Genomic DNA, 15,423 nt, shown 5'->3' with positions numbered 1-15,423 from the left:
GTCAACGGACGAAAATTTATATATTGAGGGTTTGACAGGCAATATTCCACAGGCGATATTCCGTGCAAGAGGCGCCGCAGCCCGGGTGCCCTCACCCAACCCTCTCCAGCCTGAAACCCAGCGCCGAGCCCCGGTCCGGCACTGTGGACCCCTGATATCCCGACGCCGAGACCCGACGTCCCGAGGCTCAACCGTCACTCAAACCCCATCAGCAGGAGCGGCGGCGCGGGGCGAGCACAGCAGAGCCCCAACAAACGCTGCTGCCTCTTCTCGGCATCTTTGAAGCATCCGCTGCTGCAAGATGTATGCAATTATATCTTAATAAAATTTTAATACAGGGAATTATGCACTTTGCATCCAACCAACAATTAGCTGTTGCTATGCTACAGCCAGAGTGTAATCACAATAATGAAGCCAGCCAAGGGAAGGCATTAATCAGGAGGTATATCGTTATCCAGCCTCACCCCCTGCCTCCCCAGCCCCTGGTTCGGAGCCTCCTGTTGCTTTAACGTGAAAACCAACCCCAAAACAAGGTGCACCCCAGGCTTGGAGGGAGCAGCCCCTTCTCTGGGCGCCGTTTCCCATCCCAGCTGTGGCTTGGTTCGACCGAGAAGCCGAAGCTGCCCGTACCCCACCGTGCGGGCAGGCTGCCGGCACATCACCCCTGCTCCAGCATCGAAACCCCACGAGCGGCAGCAATTCCCACCCCCACCCACCCCCAACTTTCACATCTTTTAATCGTTTCTTCCTGGGAACCAAAGGAAACATCCGACGAACCGGAGATGCGGGGGGGGGGGGGGGGAATGGCAGCTGACAGAGCTTCTGCGGATGGAAGGGGAAGAAATTCATTAATTTTTCATCGCCGTGGCTGGGACGTGAGCAGCTCAGTATTCATCATGTCAGCAGTGACCTTGATGCTGCCTCCATCCCCCCCTTTGGAGAGCGTTTTCCCCACCATCTGCTGAGCGTCAGCCTGCCCTCCTGCCCACCAGCGATGGAAAACACCCTGGGGTGGGAGCAAGTGCAGGCAGGGAGCAGGCAGCTGAAAGCCTGCGAGATGCTCACATGCTCCGGGGCAGCAAAACTACCTCCGGCACGTTGCAAACCTCGAAACAAGGAGAAGCAACCGAATTCCTCCCGAAGAACCACATGCACGACTGCAAAAGGCCGGCGGCGTGCACGCTGGCGGGCAGAGCGGCCACGCGACGCGTCTCGGTATCCCCAAACGTCGATGCTTTCCTCGGAAGGGAAAAGAAAAAATCAAAGCCCACCCGGCTTGTAAGACCCTCCTGTTTTGTGAAAGCACGGCTGCGTGCTTCCCGCCGAGGTGGCATCGCCGTTTCTTGGGTGAGCTGCGTGATTTCTCCCCGAAATCCCTCTGCTTTGAGCGCCACGATGCTCAAAAAGAGCTAAATCTGCTTTTTTTTTTTTTTTTTTTTTTTTTTTTTTTGGAGATGCTGCAAGCGGCAGAGCGCTTCGACACCCTGCGATTCAGCGGGGATGCGGAATGAAAATGATGATCAGCAGACGCACAATGATTCATTCTGTTTATAATCGCTTCGAAACGTAGGGAGAACGGGGAGATGTAATTAACTCTTCTTTATGATAGAGAAGAGCGTGTTTTCTTTGGCCACGTGATGCTGCCACGCACAGCCACGTGTTGGGGTTGGTTGTTTTTTTTTTTCCCTGGCATCTTTGGGGATGTGAAAGCATGAATGTGTGCACATGAACGGGGTCAATCCCGCAGCCTAGCTGAAAGATATCCCTAAAATACCGTAACTCCGTGTGCAGAGGGGGGTGTATTTATTTCTCTGCGAGCCCCGGGAGGCCGCAGTTGTCCTGCTTTTCCCTTGGCCGTTGCAAGCAGGATTTTACATCATCCCCCGATCGAAACAGTCCCCTTAATTACGGCGCATGGGCTGCCGTTGCGGCGATGCCGGTAAACGGGCGCCCTGGTCCGTGCCCCAGAGGATCAGCCCACGGGTTCGGGGTCACATCCAGGCTCCGTTTCACAGCGTGGGTCTCTAGCAAAGACCCTGAGCGGGTTTAGTTTCCTCGGATGAAGCTTGGAAGGGACACGGAGGCACGATGGGGAGCGCAGAGCCGAGGAGGCTCTTGGCGGAGCGGGCTGAAGCTGGAGAAGACGTGATCGGAGGGATGCGGTGGGATGGAGGGGAAGGGGGAGCCCCTCTCCCACGCTGGCACCGCTGGAGGAGCTGGGTTCAGTGAGCTGCTTTACGTTTCCGTCCTGCCGCTAACTGAGGAGGCAAGGAGCCCCCATCAGCCAGGGTTAAGAAAAATTGACACTTGACTTTGGGATCTTCACCTCATTCTGCGTGTTCCCGGGGCCCTGAGAGCTCTCCGCTGTCTCTCCATCCATCACGCGTCAGCCCTGGACGTCACGCAGAGGGCATCGTTACCCGCCCCATCTATCACGCTGTCTGGAGCAGATTCAGGCACACAGTTCATGTCACGGCCCCACGTCAAACCGTTTCTCCTCTCTGGCTCCAGATTTCACCGTATCGCTGGAGCCGACCGTGCAGCCCAGCTCCTCGCCGCCTCCCGAACCAGCTGCTGATTTAGGCTCAGTGACAAAGGCAGCGGTCCCTGTGCCGGCATCCCCCCAGGTCCGGGGTGATGCCGGTGGAGCGGGCTGACAGCACGGCACAGGGGGTCCCGGTGTCCCCCACGGACCCTCCCACCCCCCTGCAGCTCGCCCACCCCATCACCTCGTGCAGGAGGGGCCACGGCAGGGGCTCGCTGGGGTTGTAAGGGAAACAGGGGCACCGTCCCGGGCTTCCCGCTGCGTGGATGCCTTCCTACGGCTGCCGTGGCGAGGACAAGGCCTTTCGGTGCGGGCCCAAGTACTCCCGGGCAAACGCACAGGCAGAACAAGGAGCGCTGGATGCAATGACCCGGGATGGGGAGGACGCTGGTCGGCTCTGGAAGGCAGCGGGGTTCGAGCATCAAATCCCGGCCAAAATGGCCCCGGCAAGGAGGAGGGAGGGAGCAGGAGGGAAGCAAAGCCGCGGACGGGGCGAGCGCCGCGGGGCAGGACGAGGCCCTGCGCAGTGCCCAGGGCACGCCGACGGCCACCCCAGCCAGGCTGGCAGGATGCCCTGGGCTCTCGGGGCCCTCCAGCCACGCCAGCCGGCACCCACTCTGCACAGCAGGTAGCCCAGGGACCGCAGGGCACCGCAGGCTTTCCTCCGCCGCGGGCTCCCACCGCACCGAGGGGTGCGATCCTGCCCAGCGGCACGGCCGGGTGCTCGGGGCCTTCCCAGGACGCGGGTCCCTCAGCACCCACGTTGTGCGGTGCCGTGCCCGGGATGCACGGGCTCTGCGGGATGGCAGGGCGGCTGCTCCGGCTCTGGACTAGATGAGTGTCTCATCTACGTTAATCTTTCCTTTTTATTTTTTTTACACGAAAGCATCAGCGTATCGCACAGGCGGGCCATAAAAGGCCGGATAAATCAGCTTCACACGAGCGTTTATTCTGAACATTGATGGGTCCCCACGGGCCACCGCTGCTGCCGGTGCCGCTGGCCACACGCGTGGGGGCATCCCCGCACCCCGGGGGCCCGTGTTTTGGAAGTGACCCCATCCCACCAGCCATCCCGAGGCGGGTGGGCTGTGCCGGGCCCCCTCGGCACCTCCAAAATACCTGTTTTCCAGGTGTAAAAAGAGGCAAAACCTCCTCCTGCGCTGCAAACCGGGGCTGGGGCGGGGGGGGGGGGCTCCCACATTATTTGCCTTTGCAGAAAAACGTTGGGTGCTCTCCGGAACGGAGCAGCCGGAGCTGCTGGGTGCCCCGGGGTGCGGGGCCGGGGCGGGCAGCGGGCGGGCAGCGGGCGGGCAGGGGCTGCGGCAGCTCTGGCCTCGGACAGGGGGTCGGGGGGGGCCGGGGGGGGGCCGGGGGGGGCCCAGGCCAGCGCAGCCCCAGCCCCGGGCGGCCGGCACGGCCCCGGTTGCCGAGTCTGCAGTGCCCTCCTGTGGGCACCGCTCCGCCGGGACCCGCCACCCCGGAGCGCTGCGGGGTGCCCCGGGACACCCCTCATCTCCCGCCCCGGGACACCCCTCATCTCGCGCCCCGGACACCCCTCATCTCCCACCCAGGGACACCCCTCATCTCCCGCCCCGGGACACCCCTCATCTCCCGCCCCGGACACCCCTCATCTCCCACCCAGGGACACCCCTCTTCTCCCGCCCCGGACACCCCTCATCTCCCGCCCCGGGACACCCCTCATCTCCCACCCAGGGACACCCCTCATCTCCCGCCCAGGGACACCCCTCATCTCTTCCACCCCAAAGGGTTCCAGCACCCTGTCCCCTCCATCCCAAAGCCCTGCAAGGTGATGCAGGACCCTGTCCCCTCCATCCCGAAGTGCTCAGGGACACTGGTCCTTTCCCCCTCAGAACCCCTGTATGGATGCTCCAGGACCCCCCAAATGGCTCCAAGACCCCATCCCCTCCACCCCAAAGCCCCGTGGCCCGGCCCAGCCCCTTCCCCTCCCTGTCCCTTGCTCACCGTGCACCCCACCCTCCCCAGCCCGGATCGGAGCCAACACGGGCGGCGCAGCAGGATCCGGCCGCTGGAGCCCATCACCCCGCATCAGGGCTGGCGGGGGCAGGCAGGGAGGCAAGGGCTGTTGGTCAGAAGTTTTCTTTGAAGAAGCGGAAGCCGAAGTGCTCGCAGTGCGCCCTGATGACTTTGGCAAGCACCGGCGAGCCGCAGAAGAAGACCTGGACTTTCCCTTTCTTCTCCTCCGCCACCTTCCCAAAGACCTAGGGCACAGGCGAAAGGAGGAGAGGAGGTGGGGGGGGGCAGCCAGCCCGGGGATGGCAGGATCCCTGCCTGCTTCGGCAGCCGCTGCCCGGCACAACTCGGCTTCCCCGAGCCCCCTCGGCACTTGCTTTCCCGCAGGAGGGAGAAGCTTCCCCAGATCTGGATATCCCGGTGCATCCTCTCACCCGAATCGGGGCTCTCCCATGGTGCGCCCCTCAAAGAGCAGGTTCAGGGGACATGGCTCCCTTCCCGTGAGCATGATTTTGGCAGCGGGGCAGGGCCAGCCCTCACCTTGGCCCAGTCGGGGCGGCCGGGCTGGGTCCTGGTCCGCAGCCCCGTGATCGAGTCCTTCTGCTCCTTGGCGGCCAGCAGGTCCAGGGCCATCTGCAGCCCGATGGCCTTCATGTCGTTCTTGCTGAGGGCCGACGTCATGTACATGTGCATCTCCAAAAACCGCCCTGGGGGTTCGAGGGGAGCCCAGCTACAGACGGGGGGGGGTCCAGCCCCGCACCGTGACCCCCTCAGGGCACGGGGGGCGAAGCCAAGCCCGGGGCTGGGCACTGCCGGGGCGGGGGGCTGTGCTGGCCAGCCCCTACCTCCCGCTCACCTCCCGGCTCCTGCTCAGCCTGCTCCATTTCCAGCTTGGTTAGCAGGCTGACGAACCACTCAAAGTGCTTCTGGTCCCGGTTTATCCAGATGAAGTCAACCTGAAAGGACACGGCAGGTTCCACTTCGGAGCTGGCAGGCAGCACAGGGGCCAAATCCTGCCACCCACCCCCCCAGAGCTCCCGGACCGGGAAGGGATGCCCGGGGGCTCTCCGCCGCTGGGAGCCTGCAGCCCTCCTGCCCCTGTGCCCGGGGCAAACCTCGGTCTCACGTCCCCCTCCGCCTGCTCCTACCTTCCTGAGCGTCATCTCCTCGTCCCGCAGGTCCTCGCACCACGAGTAGTGGCAGCTGGGGCAGCTCTGCTTTCGCTGGCGGTACCTGCACGGGCAGACGCAGCTCTGCCTGCCCCTGCCTGCCCCTGCCTGCCCCACCGCCCAGCCCCCTCAGACCCCAGCAGAGCTTTGCAGGGAGACCCCGAGCACCCATTCCTCTGGTGCACGCCCGTGGTGCAACCTCCTGCCAGCGGGATCCCTGCAGTATCCAGTCCCCAGGGGGAAGCCTGGCACCGAGGGAGGACCCAGCTGTGGCTCTGGTGGCCACGTGTTCTGAAGCCCAAGAATTGGGGAGCAGCCACGATGGGTGCTCCCCCATGGTGCTCGTCCCGCAGAGAGAGGTGTCGGAGGACGGGTCTGCCATGGCATACGTCACGTCTCGCGCCTCCCAAAACCACGTCAGAGCTTGTACTGGGGGTCTGCCGGGGGTCTGCTGAGCTGCTGCTACGGCACCGACCTGTACATGATGCTCTGCAGGATGGAGGCAAAGGGGGTGATGCCGATGCCCGCGCCGATGAGCACGGCGTGCTCCGAGGTGAAGATCCTCCGCGTCGGGGTCCCGTAGGGGCCGTCGATGTAGCACTAGGAGAGACGAGAAATGGGGAGAGATCCAGCAGCCCCCGGGTGCCAAAACAACCCTAAGGCTGCGAACAGGAGCAGGGCTAGTGCACGAGGTGCGCTGCAGGCTCCTGGCGCCCAGGGAGAATTTGGGGTCTTCTGTGGGAGTTTTATGGGAGCAAAGGAAGAGGAGGATGGGGTGGGCAGAAGCACAAAGCCCTCCGGCAGCGCAGGGTTTGCATCAGCCCCGGGTGCGACCCCCTGTGCACAGGGGCACGCGCGTGGGTCCCCCCCGGGGATGCTGAGCGCAGCCCTGCTCACCGGAGCCGGGGGAGGACCGAGGCATCCCTCACCTTGATGCTGCAGAGCCGACGGGTCTCGCCTGGCCCGGCGGAGACCTGCAAGGTGAAGAGAGCAGTGACCTTCTCCTCCTCCCCACCCTTGAGCAACTGCCATTAAACCCACTTGTTCCTTGGGTTTGCTTTTTGGGTGTTCTTTCTCCAGCTGGGTTTACTGGGCTGGGTTTATCCGGGCTGGGTTTATCCGGGCTGGGTTTATCCGGGCTGGGTTTATCCGGGCTGTACACGCTTCCAGCTGCATCCCTTGGTCAGACCCAGGGCGCTGCTCGAGCCAAGCCCAGCACAGCGTCCGCGCTTCTGGTGGGACGTCCCACCAACATCCAATGCCAGGAACGTGCCACCTGATGACGCTACCTGGATCGCAGTCGGTCTGAGTACTGATTAAAAAAGCAATTGTCCAAATCCCCACGCAGGTTGGGGGGTGAATAAGAGGTTTCCAAGAACCGCGATGGCCCGGGCGGTGGGAGCAGGCGCGAGGAACTGCTCGTCCCTGGGGGACAGGTAAGGGCATAAGGGCGACGGGGAGAGAAACTCATTAAAACCAGCACGTGTAAGTTCGTTATCTGCAAAGGCTGCTCCTCCAGCCCAGACAGAATCAATATCCTGAGAGCTCGTCACGTCGGAGGATAAAAGCCGCTACCGGTGGCTCTCAGCATCCTGGCGTTGCCACGATTTGTATCCCAGAAGTTTCTTTTAAAAAGAGGTTTTTTAACGAGCTTTGGCCCACTTGGGACGGAAGCGACGCTTCCCCTCGTGTCTCCAGGCTGGTCCTCTGGCCGCGGCTGTGTTGATGAGAGCGGAGCCCCCCCTCCCCTCCCCGCAGACACCGGGGGCTCTGCCTCTGCCCCCCGGGAGCACGGGGGTCTCGGCGGCGCCGGGCGAGGGTGGGAGATGGTGCTCACCCCCCCCGCCGAAGGGTCCTCCTCTCCTGGGGTGGCAGCGCCGGTGGCTTTGTACGACGTCAGCTGAACGGCTCCGTCCTCGCCGGTGGCCACGGCCGCCCCCTCGGAGCCGCCTCTGCTGCAGAGCCCTTCCTGGAAGCCAAGGCCAAGGCATCAGCGGCTGCCGTGCTCACGGGCACCTGATGCTGCCTCCGTCGGGGTCGGACGGCGGGACGCGAATTCCTCCGAGGCTGCACAAGCACCGCGCAGGGGACGTGCGCCACGAGAGACCCCCCCCCAGCACCCAGCCTGGTGCTGAAAACTGGGGGGACCCCAGGGGGGGACGCTCGGCAGAGACCATCCGGCCCCCGCCTGTCCTCACCGCTTCGCTTTTTTGGAGCTTGACGGGGACAGACCTTCTGGCAGAGCCCTCCACACGTGCCGGACGAGGACATCGGCTCGAGAAACCCACAGGCACGCGGGGGGGGGAGGTCCTCAGCTCGGCAAACATCCGCCGACCAGCAGCATTGTAAGGTCTAAGCTTTGTGTTTGGTGAAAGCTGAGCCCCATCCGCACCAACCTGCGCCCAGCGCCGGCATCTCTTCTCCCTCAGGCTCCTGCTGAGCGGTTTCGGCTCCGGGCTGGGTGGTTCGGGCTGCTGGAAGTATTCGTACAGCTTGTTGGTCCACTGCCCCAGCGCCCTGATGTGCAGCCAGAGGGTCTCTGCGGGGTGAAGGGGAGCAGCGTTGGGCATCCTACGTAAGGAACTGCCCTGCAGCCCTGGCACGGCCCCGGGGACCCGGCAGCAATCCCCACCGACGTCCGTCGCGTCAGCCCAGGGGACTGGGTTTGCTCTAAGGGCTGGGTGAAGCCCAAATCCCAAACCTTGGGCACCCGTGGAGGCGGGCAGGGCATTCGGGTGCCAATCGTCCCCACGCCTTGCTAGAAATAACCCGCGTGCCTGTTCGTACGCGGCATTTATGTACGGGCAGAGCTGGAGGTAGGTGAGAGGAGGCGTGCCTGACCACACGCTGCTCCTGGGCACGGACCACTCTTTGCACGCCCCTCCGAGGGGATCCAGCCGCTCCGATGGGGCTCGTACGATGCAAAACATCATCCCGGCGATGCAAAACAACATCCCAGCGATGCAAAACATCCTGGTGATGCAACACGAGGAAGGATCTGCGATCACCTTGCTGCTCGGGAGCGCTGCTGATGGTGAAGGGGTGCCACTCGTAGGTGGCGATGGCGGGGACGTTCAGGTAGACGTAGTCTCCAGGCTTGTAGTGGAAAAATTGCGGTCTCTGGATCACCAGGTGAGTCACCTGGAGGAAAAGGAGACCAGAAGAGCTGGGAGCATCCAGCAGGCACGTCGCGCTGGTCGGTCTCCGCTGGGGTGGTCCCTCTGCAGCCCACGAGCACCCGGGTTTGTGCCTCCCGTTTTAAACAGCGGCCAGAACGAGATGGACTTACAGATTTGACCTAAGAAAGAGGTTTATTCTCCTGTTCACTGCCCGGCTGCGCTATCAAACAAAAACCTCAGTTAGGGCTGGCCTCAAACAACAATTTTTTTTAAGAAACTAAGAGTGAAAGCAATTTTCCTTTTGTCTGAGTTGTTCTGTGAGTTTAGATTTTATTTCTTTTTACTTGAAAACTAGGCAAAAATTCTAAATGAAAAAAACAGTGGCTTGAAAATGAAGAAATTGCTTTCATCTCTTGCTGCAAACGCTCACCAACACAGCCCAAAGCAACCCAAACCTGCGCCTTTTCCGTATAAGCCCTTCATTGCGCCCTGTCCCACCCCCTTCCAGCACACCCCCCTCTGCGCCCCCCCCTTCTCCCGCCGAATACCCAGCGCGGTCACCTGCAAAGTGCTTTTCCCCAAACTGTAAAAGCCTTTGCAAATATTAAAGGGATATTTCTGCAAGCTGCAGCATCTTTATTCCCCCTTCTCAGAAGAGGAGGGGGCCGGTGGGGGGGTGGGAAGGGGTGCGGACACCCCCGCGGGTGCAGACCTTGGAGGGGAGCAGGTTGACCTCCACGATGCGCAGCCCCCCGGCACGTCGCCCGGCCAAGCCAAGCACCTTCTCCAGCACGAAGAGGCAGCCGGGAACCGCAAACCACTTCCAGAAGTGGGGGCCGTGGAGGATGAGGAGGGTCCAGACGGAGACGTAGGAGAGGTGGGTCCAGTAGAAGACCTGCGGGCAGGGAGCGGGGCGGGGGGGTGCTGAGCACGGGCTGGCAATGGTGGAACCAAACGGTGCCTTGCGGCACGGCTGTGCCGGGGCGTCCCAGCGGGCAAAGGCAGCCCAAACGACGCAGAAAAGCACGGAAACCCCAAAACTGGAAATCTGAGGCGTGTGGGGGTGCCCAGGGGAGGTATCGGGGGGGGCCCCACGCCAGCTCAAGAGCTCTCCCCCACCCATGGGGCAGCCCCCGGATAGGCACCCCCCCACCGGACCCTCACCCCGGTCCCCCCGCTCCCCGGGACGGAGCAGCTTTGGGCACCGCTGGGGTTTCCCAAATCCCGCGGGGCCGCGGCGGGACCCACCTCGAAGTGTCCGCTCCGTCGCACGCAGGGGCTGGAGAAGGCGAGCATGGCGGCCAGCAGCCCCTGGAGCGCCAGCCCCGTCTGCGAGGCCGTGCCCCCCAGGCCCCCCACGCCGGGCCGTGCCGACAGGAGGTACTCGGCGAGGGCATGGCGCCCATCCTGCCGCGCCAGCCGGCCTGGACACACGTACGGTCGGGATGGGGCGCGGGGCACCCTCAGCACCCACCCGCTGCGCGCCCAGATTCCTGCTGCGCCCACCGAACTGTTGCCAATTATTTATTTTTTTTTTTTAACTAAGAAGCACCCGAGTGCGTTGCTGGGACATTTTGAAAAACGCAGCGTTCCTCCTTTCCAGAGCTCGTTCTGGGGCTCAGCGTCGTTGCACGGGGGGATATTTTGCACGAGGGTGGGTAGTGCAAGCAGGATGATGCCCCCGAGCGGAGTGTGCAGCCCCGGCACCCCGCCATGGGGTGAGGGGGGCCGTGGGGCGCAGACCCCACTCGGGAGCTGCGTGGGGAGACCGGGAGCCCTTCGCTGCCCGGCTGGAAGCCGCTAGAGGGGGATAACGGGCAGTGCACAGACTGTGCGGCACCGAACGCGCCCTCCAGCTGCCTGCACCCTGCCTGCACCCTGCCTGCAGCCTCTCAGCCCCCCTCGGGCATGTGCACCCCCCCCTCCATGCCTGGCATCGCCCTCCCTGGGACATGTGCACCCCCCAGAAATGTGCATCCCCCCCCCGGGACACATGCACCCCCCTCCTTAGGCCATCTGTAACCTCTCTGGGACAGGAGCATCCCACCCCCGCGGGACATCTGCAACCCCCCCCGGGACACATGCACCCCCCCCCGGGACATGAGCACCCCCCCCCGGGACATGAGCACCCCCCCGGGACATGAGCACCCCCCCCCGGGACATGAGCACCCCCCCGGGACATGAGCACCCCCCCCCCGGGACATGAGCACCCCCCCCCGTGGGGCTCGGTCCGCCCCCCTGCAGCTTTTCCTGGGTGCAGTGTGGGTGATGCCCCCTGCACCCAGGGGCGTTTGCCACTTTAGCAGAAGGGGGGAACCCACCGCAGCGTGTCGTCTGAGATAAACCCCCGGCAGCCGAAGGGCCCCCCCCGCCCGGGAGCTCCTACTTACTGAAGTTGGCGACGTGGGCGCCGGTGTGAAGGGCGGCCAGCGCCAGCACCACGTACCCCACGAGCTGGTGGAAAACAACGTGCTGGTCCAGCGGCACAACCTTGGCGATGGGGGTAGCTCGCAGCCAGGTCAGGCACCTCCGCAGCATCAGCACCTCCGGGAGAGGGGCAGTCGGAGATGTTGGGGGCAGTCGGAGGTGTTGGGGGGCTCCAGAGCCAGCTCCCCGCTAATGCAAGGTATCAGCCTGGAGAGCACCCAGAGGCAGAAATCCAGGAGCCATCTGCAGGGTGCCAGGAGCGCCCTTGTCCCAAAGAGTCACAACCTCCCTAACCTGTTATTTACATTTAATTATTTAGAGGAGACAGCCCGGTCCCACAGCTGCAAAAGTCCACAGGCTCCAATTACCGCCCTCCGCAGAGCCCCTGGCACCGGGATAAGGTCCCAGTGTAAACGTGACCGTAAATAGCCCCGGTGACCATCACCCCGCGCACCCCGCGAGCTCAGCATCCCTCCTGGGACCCGGCACTCACTGCGAGCAGGGCACAGTTGAAGTTCAGGCACTGCCCGCAGCCCCGGGCCACCGCCACCCACCCGCCGAGGCCGGCGTGCTGCAGGGCGGCCAGGGAGAAGAGCAGGAGGTTGAGGCCAGTGTAGCCCCCCAGGAAGGCGAGCTTGCTGCGGTGGTTGTGCCAGTACGCCCGGGTCAGGTAGCGCGGCCGGCAGCTCCTCTCCGCGGGCGGCGGGGGCTTCAGCCAGCTCGCTGCGCTGGGAGCAAAGGCAGCGGATTTCGTCCGGAGAAAGGGGGAAGCTGGGGCAGTCCCGCACCCAGGCTGGCACCCATTCCTGCATCTGAGCTGTGCGCCCAACGTGGCATCATCCCTGCAGCCATCCCTGCATCCGAGCCCTGCACCCAGCACGGCATCCATCCCTCACCCATCCCAGCACCATCCCTGCATCCAAGCTCTGCATCTATCCCAACACCATCCCTGCACCCATCCCAGCACCCATCCCTGCATCCAAGCTCTGCATCTATCCCAACACCATCCCTCACCCATCCCAGCACCATCCCTGCATCCAAGCTCTGCACCTATCCCAACACCATCCCTGCACCCATCCCAGCACCCATCCCTGCATCCAAGCCCTGCATCTATCCCAACACCATCCCTGCACCCATCCCAGCACCCATCCCTGCATCCAAGCTCTGCATCTATCCCAACACCATCCCTCACCCATCCCAGCACCATCCCTGCATCCAAGCTCTGCACCTATCCCAACACCATCCCTGCACCCATCCCAGCACCCATCCCTGCATCCAAGCCCTGCATCTATCCCAACACCATCCCTGCACCCATCCAAGCCCAAGCCCTGCATCCAGGCCCTGCACCCAGCCTGGCACCAGAAGGCACCCGAGTTGCTCCCGGTGCTGGCCAAGGGCCTCGTGGTCTGGGATCCCCTGGGAGCCTCACGAGCATAAATCCCACGCTTTTTCCCCCATGCAGGAGGGAAAAGGTGCTCACAAGGGAACCCGCAGCCCTGCGGGGCTGCCGCAAGGACCCTCCGATGCAGCTACCTGATGGTCAGGTTCTCCATGACCTCTGGGAAACTCTCCAGCTCCTCCCTGAGCTCCTCGAAGGTGATGGAGCCGCTGTGGTCCTTGTCGGCAGCCTCGAAGAGAGCCAGGGTGAGGTCTCCCAGCCGCTCCTCGGGCAGGGCTATCGCGCTCTCCCGCAGGCACCACCGCAGCACCACGCGCAGCTCGTCCGGGTCGATGGAGCCGCTGCCTGCGCGGGGCGAACGGGCACCGCGGCGGGTCAGAGCAGGGACCCCGATAGGCCGCAGCGCCCTGACAGCCCCACGGTTCTACCTTCATCTTGCTCCTTCACTGCAGAAATTGCCTCCCTCCCTCTTTGGGAGGAAACAGTGCCCAGCCAGAGCACGACCGTGCCCGTTGCTTATAAATTAGCTGGTTTTTTTAACAAAAAAAGTGACCTAATCGGCAGTTTACCTGCAGCAGCCGCGTTGTCGCTCAGCTGGCGGAGCTCGGTGCCAGCAAAGCCGCGCAGACACGCTCCTCGGGCAGCCAGGCGTGAGAGCGAACCAGACGGGCAAGAGGCTCGGCTCAGTTCCTCAGCCAGCGTTTTATGCCCAAGCAGGTCAGAACAGGAAAAGCAGCTCAAAGAGGAGCTTTGCTTTTGTTATCGCCAGCTTCCCCAGCCCATGGAGGAAGACGACGGTGTGGTGGGATCCCCGAGTATCAACGGGATTAAGAGTTGACATTTGAGTGGCGCGGAGACTGCTCCTCTCCACGGCCGGGAGTGAAAGGTTTCGCGGGAAATCCTGATGTGTGGCTGGTTTAATTGCCGGCTCTCAGATGGATTTTTGATGCTTCACGACGGGACAAAGGCAGCAGCACGGTGCCAGATAGACCCTTACCTTTAACGAAGATCCAGCAGTGAAGACCAGCCTACGCTACCACCCAACCTGAGAGGGGACGTGACACCAGCACCGAAGCCGAGCGGCGATGCCGGCACTTGGATGCTCAGAGGAGAGCCCTGCTGCCTTACAAATCCCAACGTGGTTCAAAAAAAAGAAAAAAAAGATTAATCTATTTTTCATCATCTTACCATCCACGTCGTAAACTTGGAAGAGGAATCTCAGCTTGTCTGTCTCGTTCCCGTGGACGAGCAGGCTCAGGGCTTTCAGCAGCTCCTCCAAACTAATGGTCCCACTCCCGTCCGAGTCGAACAGCGCGAAGAACCTCTCGGCGAAGAAGGACTGCGGGGAGGGGGACAAACGCTCTCACACGGCGGTGGGATGCTCTCCACCGGCCGAAGCCTGATGCTACAAACAAAGTTCTCACTGCCGGCAATGGGAATTGCCCGGCAAAAGCTGAAAGTCGCGGGGACAGCCCAAAAACGGGAGGGAGGAACGGAGGCTGCTGTTTTGCAGGCACTGCAGACGGAGGGGGCTGCCCTGGGGACGCAGGGCTGGATGGGGCGGCAGGCGGCTGGGAGGGAATATTCGCTGGGAATATTCGCTGGGAATAGCCAAGCGTGTTCAAAGGCAGACTGTGGATGTCCAATCCGTGCGGATGTCCATGCATTGCGGATGGTTAATCCGTGTTTTCCACTCCTGCTTGCTGCAGAGTGCTGCTAGGTTTCTCTCCCTCACACAATGTCAAGGAATTCTATTTTTAAGCTTAATTTTCTCTAGGTACAATAAGAGACCACAGCTTGGTGTCGGGCTGCCGGTGCCGCCCCGAGAAGGGACCCTGCGCCCCGGCCCCGTGGGACCGCTCACCTCCTTCACTTGGAGAGCGGTTTTGAACTCCTCCAAGTCGATTTCCTTGTCCTCCCCCGCGATGCTCCCGAACTGCTTCGTCACCCACCGCAGCCACTCGGCATCCTCGGCCACACTCATGGTGCGGGTACCTGCGGGAGGGTGCAGCGCAGGATGGGCCCCTGGGAACCCCCTGTAGCCTTCAAAATCTGCTTTTTTACTGTTCCTGCCATGCTTTCACCACCCACAGACCCCCCGCAGCCTCATGCCCGGCTCGCTGGGGCAGGACGGGGCATCCCTCGCCGGGTCCCACAGCGGCCGCGCCGCCCGCCCTGGGCTGAGCCGGGACCCGGGCAGCCACGACGGCTGCGGTGATGATACACGTCTGAGGAGCTGCCTCACGCACAACCCCAAATTTCCATGCACTGAAGAAACGAGCTGCCGAGTCCTGTTGGTACCTGCCACGCTACTGGTCACCACCGCGCAGGTGCAGGAGGTGCCGTTAGTACTAATAAGGGGTAACGCCTTCCCTCTGGCCCTTTCCTCCCAAGATGCAGCTGTTTGAGCCGCCCCGTGCCCGCACGCCCCGTGTGTGACTCTCGGTTGCTTTCGTGGACCTGGATGACCAAGCACCGACACACAAGGTGCTAAGAGAGATGCCCCTGTGAAGCATCTGGCACCTCCCTGGTCTTGCTTTGCCCTCGCAGGAGCCGACATCCCCGCAGGGACCGTGCAGCCGAGTCCTGTGCTGATCAGGGATGGCCAAAAGGGAGAAATAACCCCATCCAAAAAAAAAAAAATAAAAATCTGCAGCTTGCCTGTGCTGCAGGAGGACTGTGGGGCTCACACGGCCACCACGACCTGCCAGCAGGAGCAGAGCATCCTCTGTCCGTGACCCGTTCTCATGCTGCCATCCCCTCCTGGAGCCA

The 15,423-nt window shown here is 62.7% G+C and overlaps 1 protein-coding gene across 1 annotated transcript; it reads right to left on the bottom strand.

The window, feature by feature from the left end:
* Positions 1-4,644: 4,644 nt before the first annotated feature.
* NOX5 (NADPH oxidase 5) lies at positions 4,645-14,637 on the bottom strand. Its single transcript, XM_075764875.1, has 16 exons — positions 14,516-14,637; positions 13,840-13,990; positions 12,786-12,996; positions 11,746-11,980; positions 11,216-11,369; positions 10,074-10,249; positions 9,538-9,720; positions 8,715-8,847; positions 8,103-8,245; positions 7,544-7,675; positions 6,636-6,680; positions 6,182-6,306; positions 5,686-5,770; positions 5,394-5,493; positions 5,078-5,244; positions 4,645-4,785 (listed from the first exon to the last, which is right to left on the bottom strand). The coding sequence occupies exons 1-16, from the start codon at positions 14,633-14,635 to the stop codon at positions 4,654-4,656; spliced, it is 2,292 nt and encodes a 763-aa protein (XP_075620990.1). The 5' UTR covers positions 14,636-14,637; the 3' UTR covers positions 4,645-4,653.
* Between the last annotated feature and the right edge of the window lie 786 nt (positions 14,638-15,423).

The sequence above is a fragment of the Balearica regulorum genome, chromosome 12, assembly GCF_011004875.1.
Source record: "Balearica regulorum gibbericeps isolate bBalReg1 chromosome 12, bBalReg1.pri, whole genome shotgun sequence".
Taxonomy (NCBI): domain Eukaryota; kingdom Metazoa; phylum Chordata; class Aves; order Gruiformes; family Gruidae; genus Balearica; species Balearica regulorum.
This window is presented reverse-complemented; position numbering and strand designations above follow the sequence as displayed.

Bases quoted from the DNA above. Each gene is read 5' to 3' on its own strand.
- NOX5 (XM_075764875.1), bottom strand. From the start codon at position 14,635: ATGAGTGTGGCCGAGGATGCCGAGTGGCTGCGGTGGGTGACGAAGCAG. The intron at 11,981-12,785 runs GTAGCTGCATCG...CTTTGCTCCCAG, and splicing joins ATGGAGAACCTGACCATCAG to CGCAGCGAGCTGGCTGAAGC. The intron at 7,676-8,102 runs GTTGGTGCGGAT...CTTGGCTTCCAG, and splicing joins GATGCCGGCGCTGGGCGCAG to GAAGGGCTCTGCAGCAGAGG.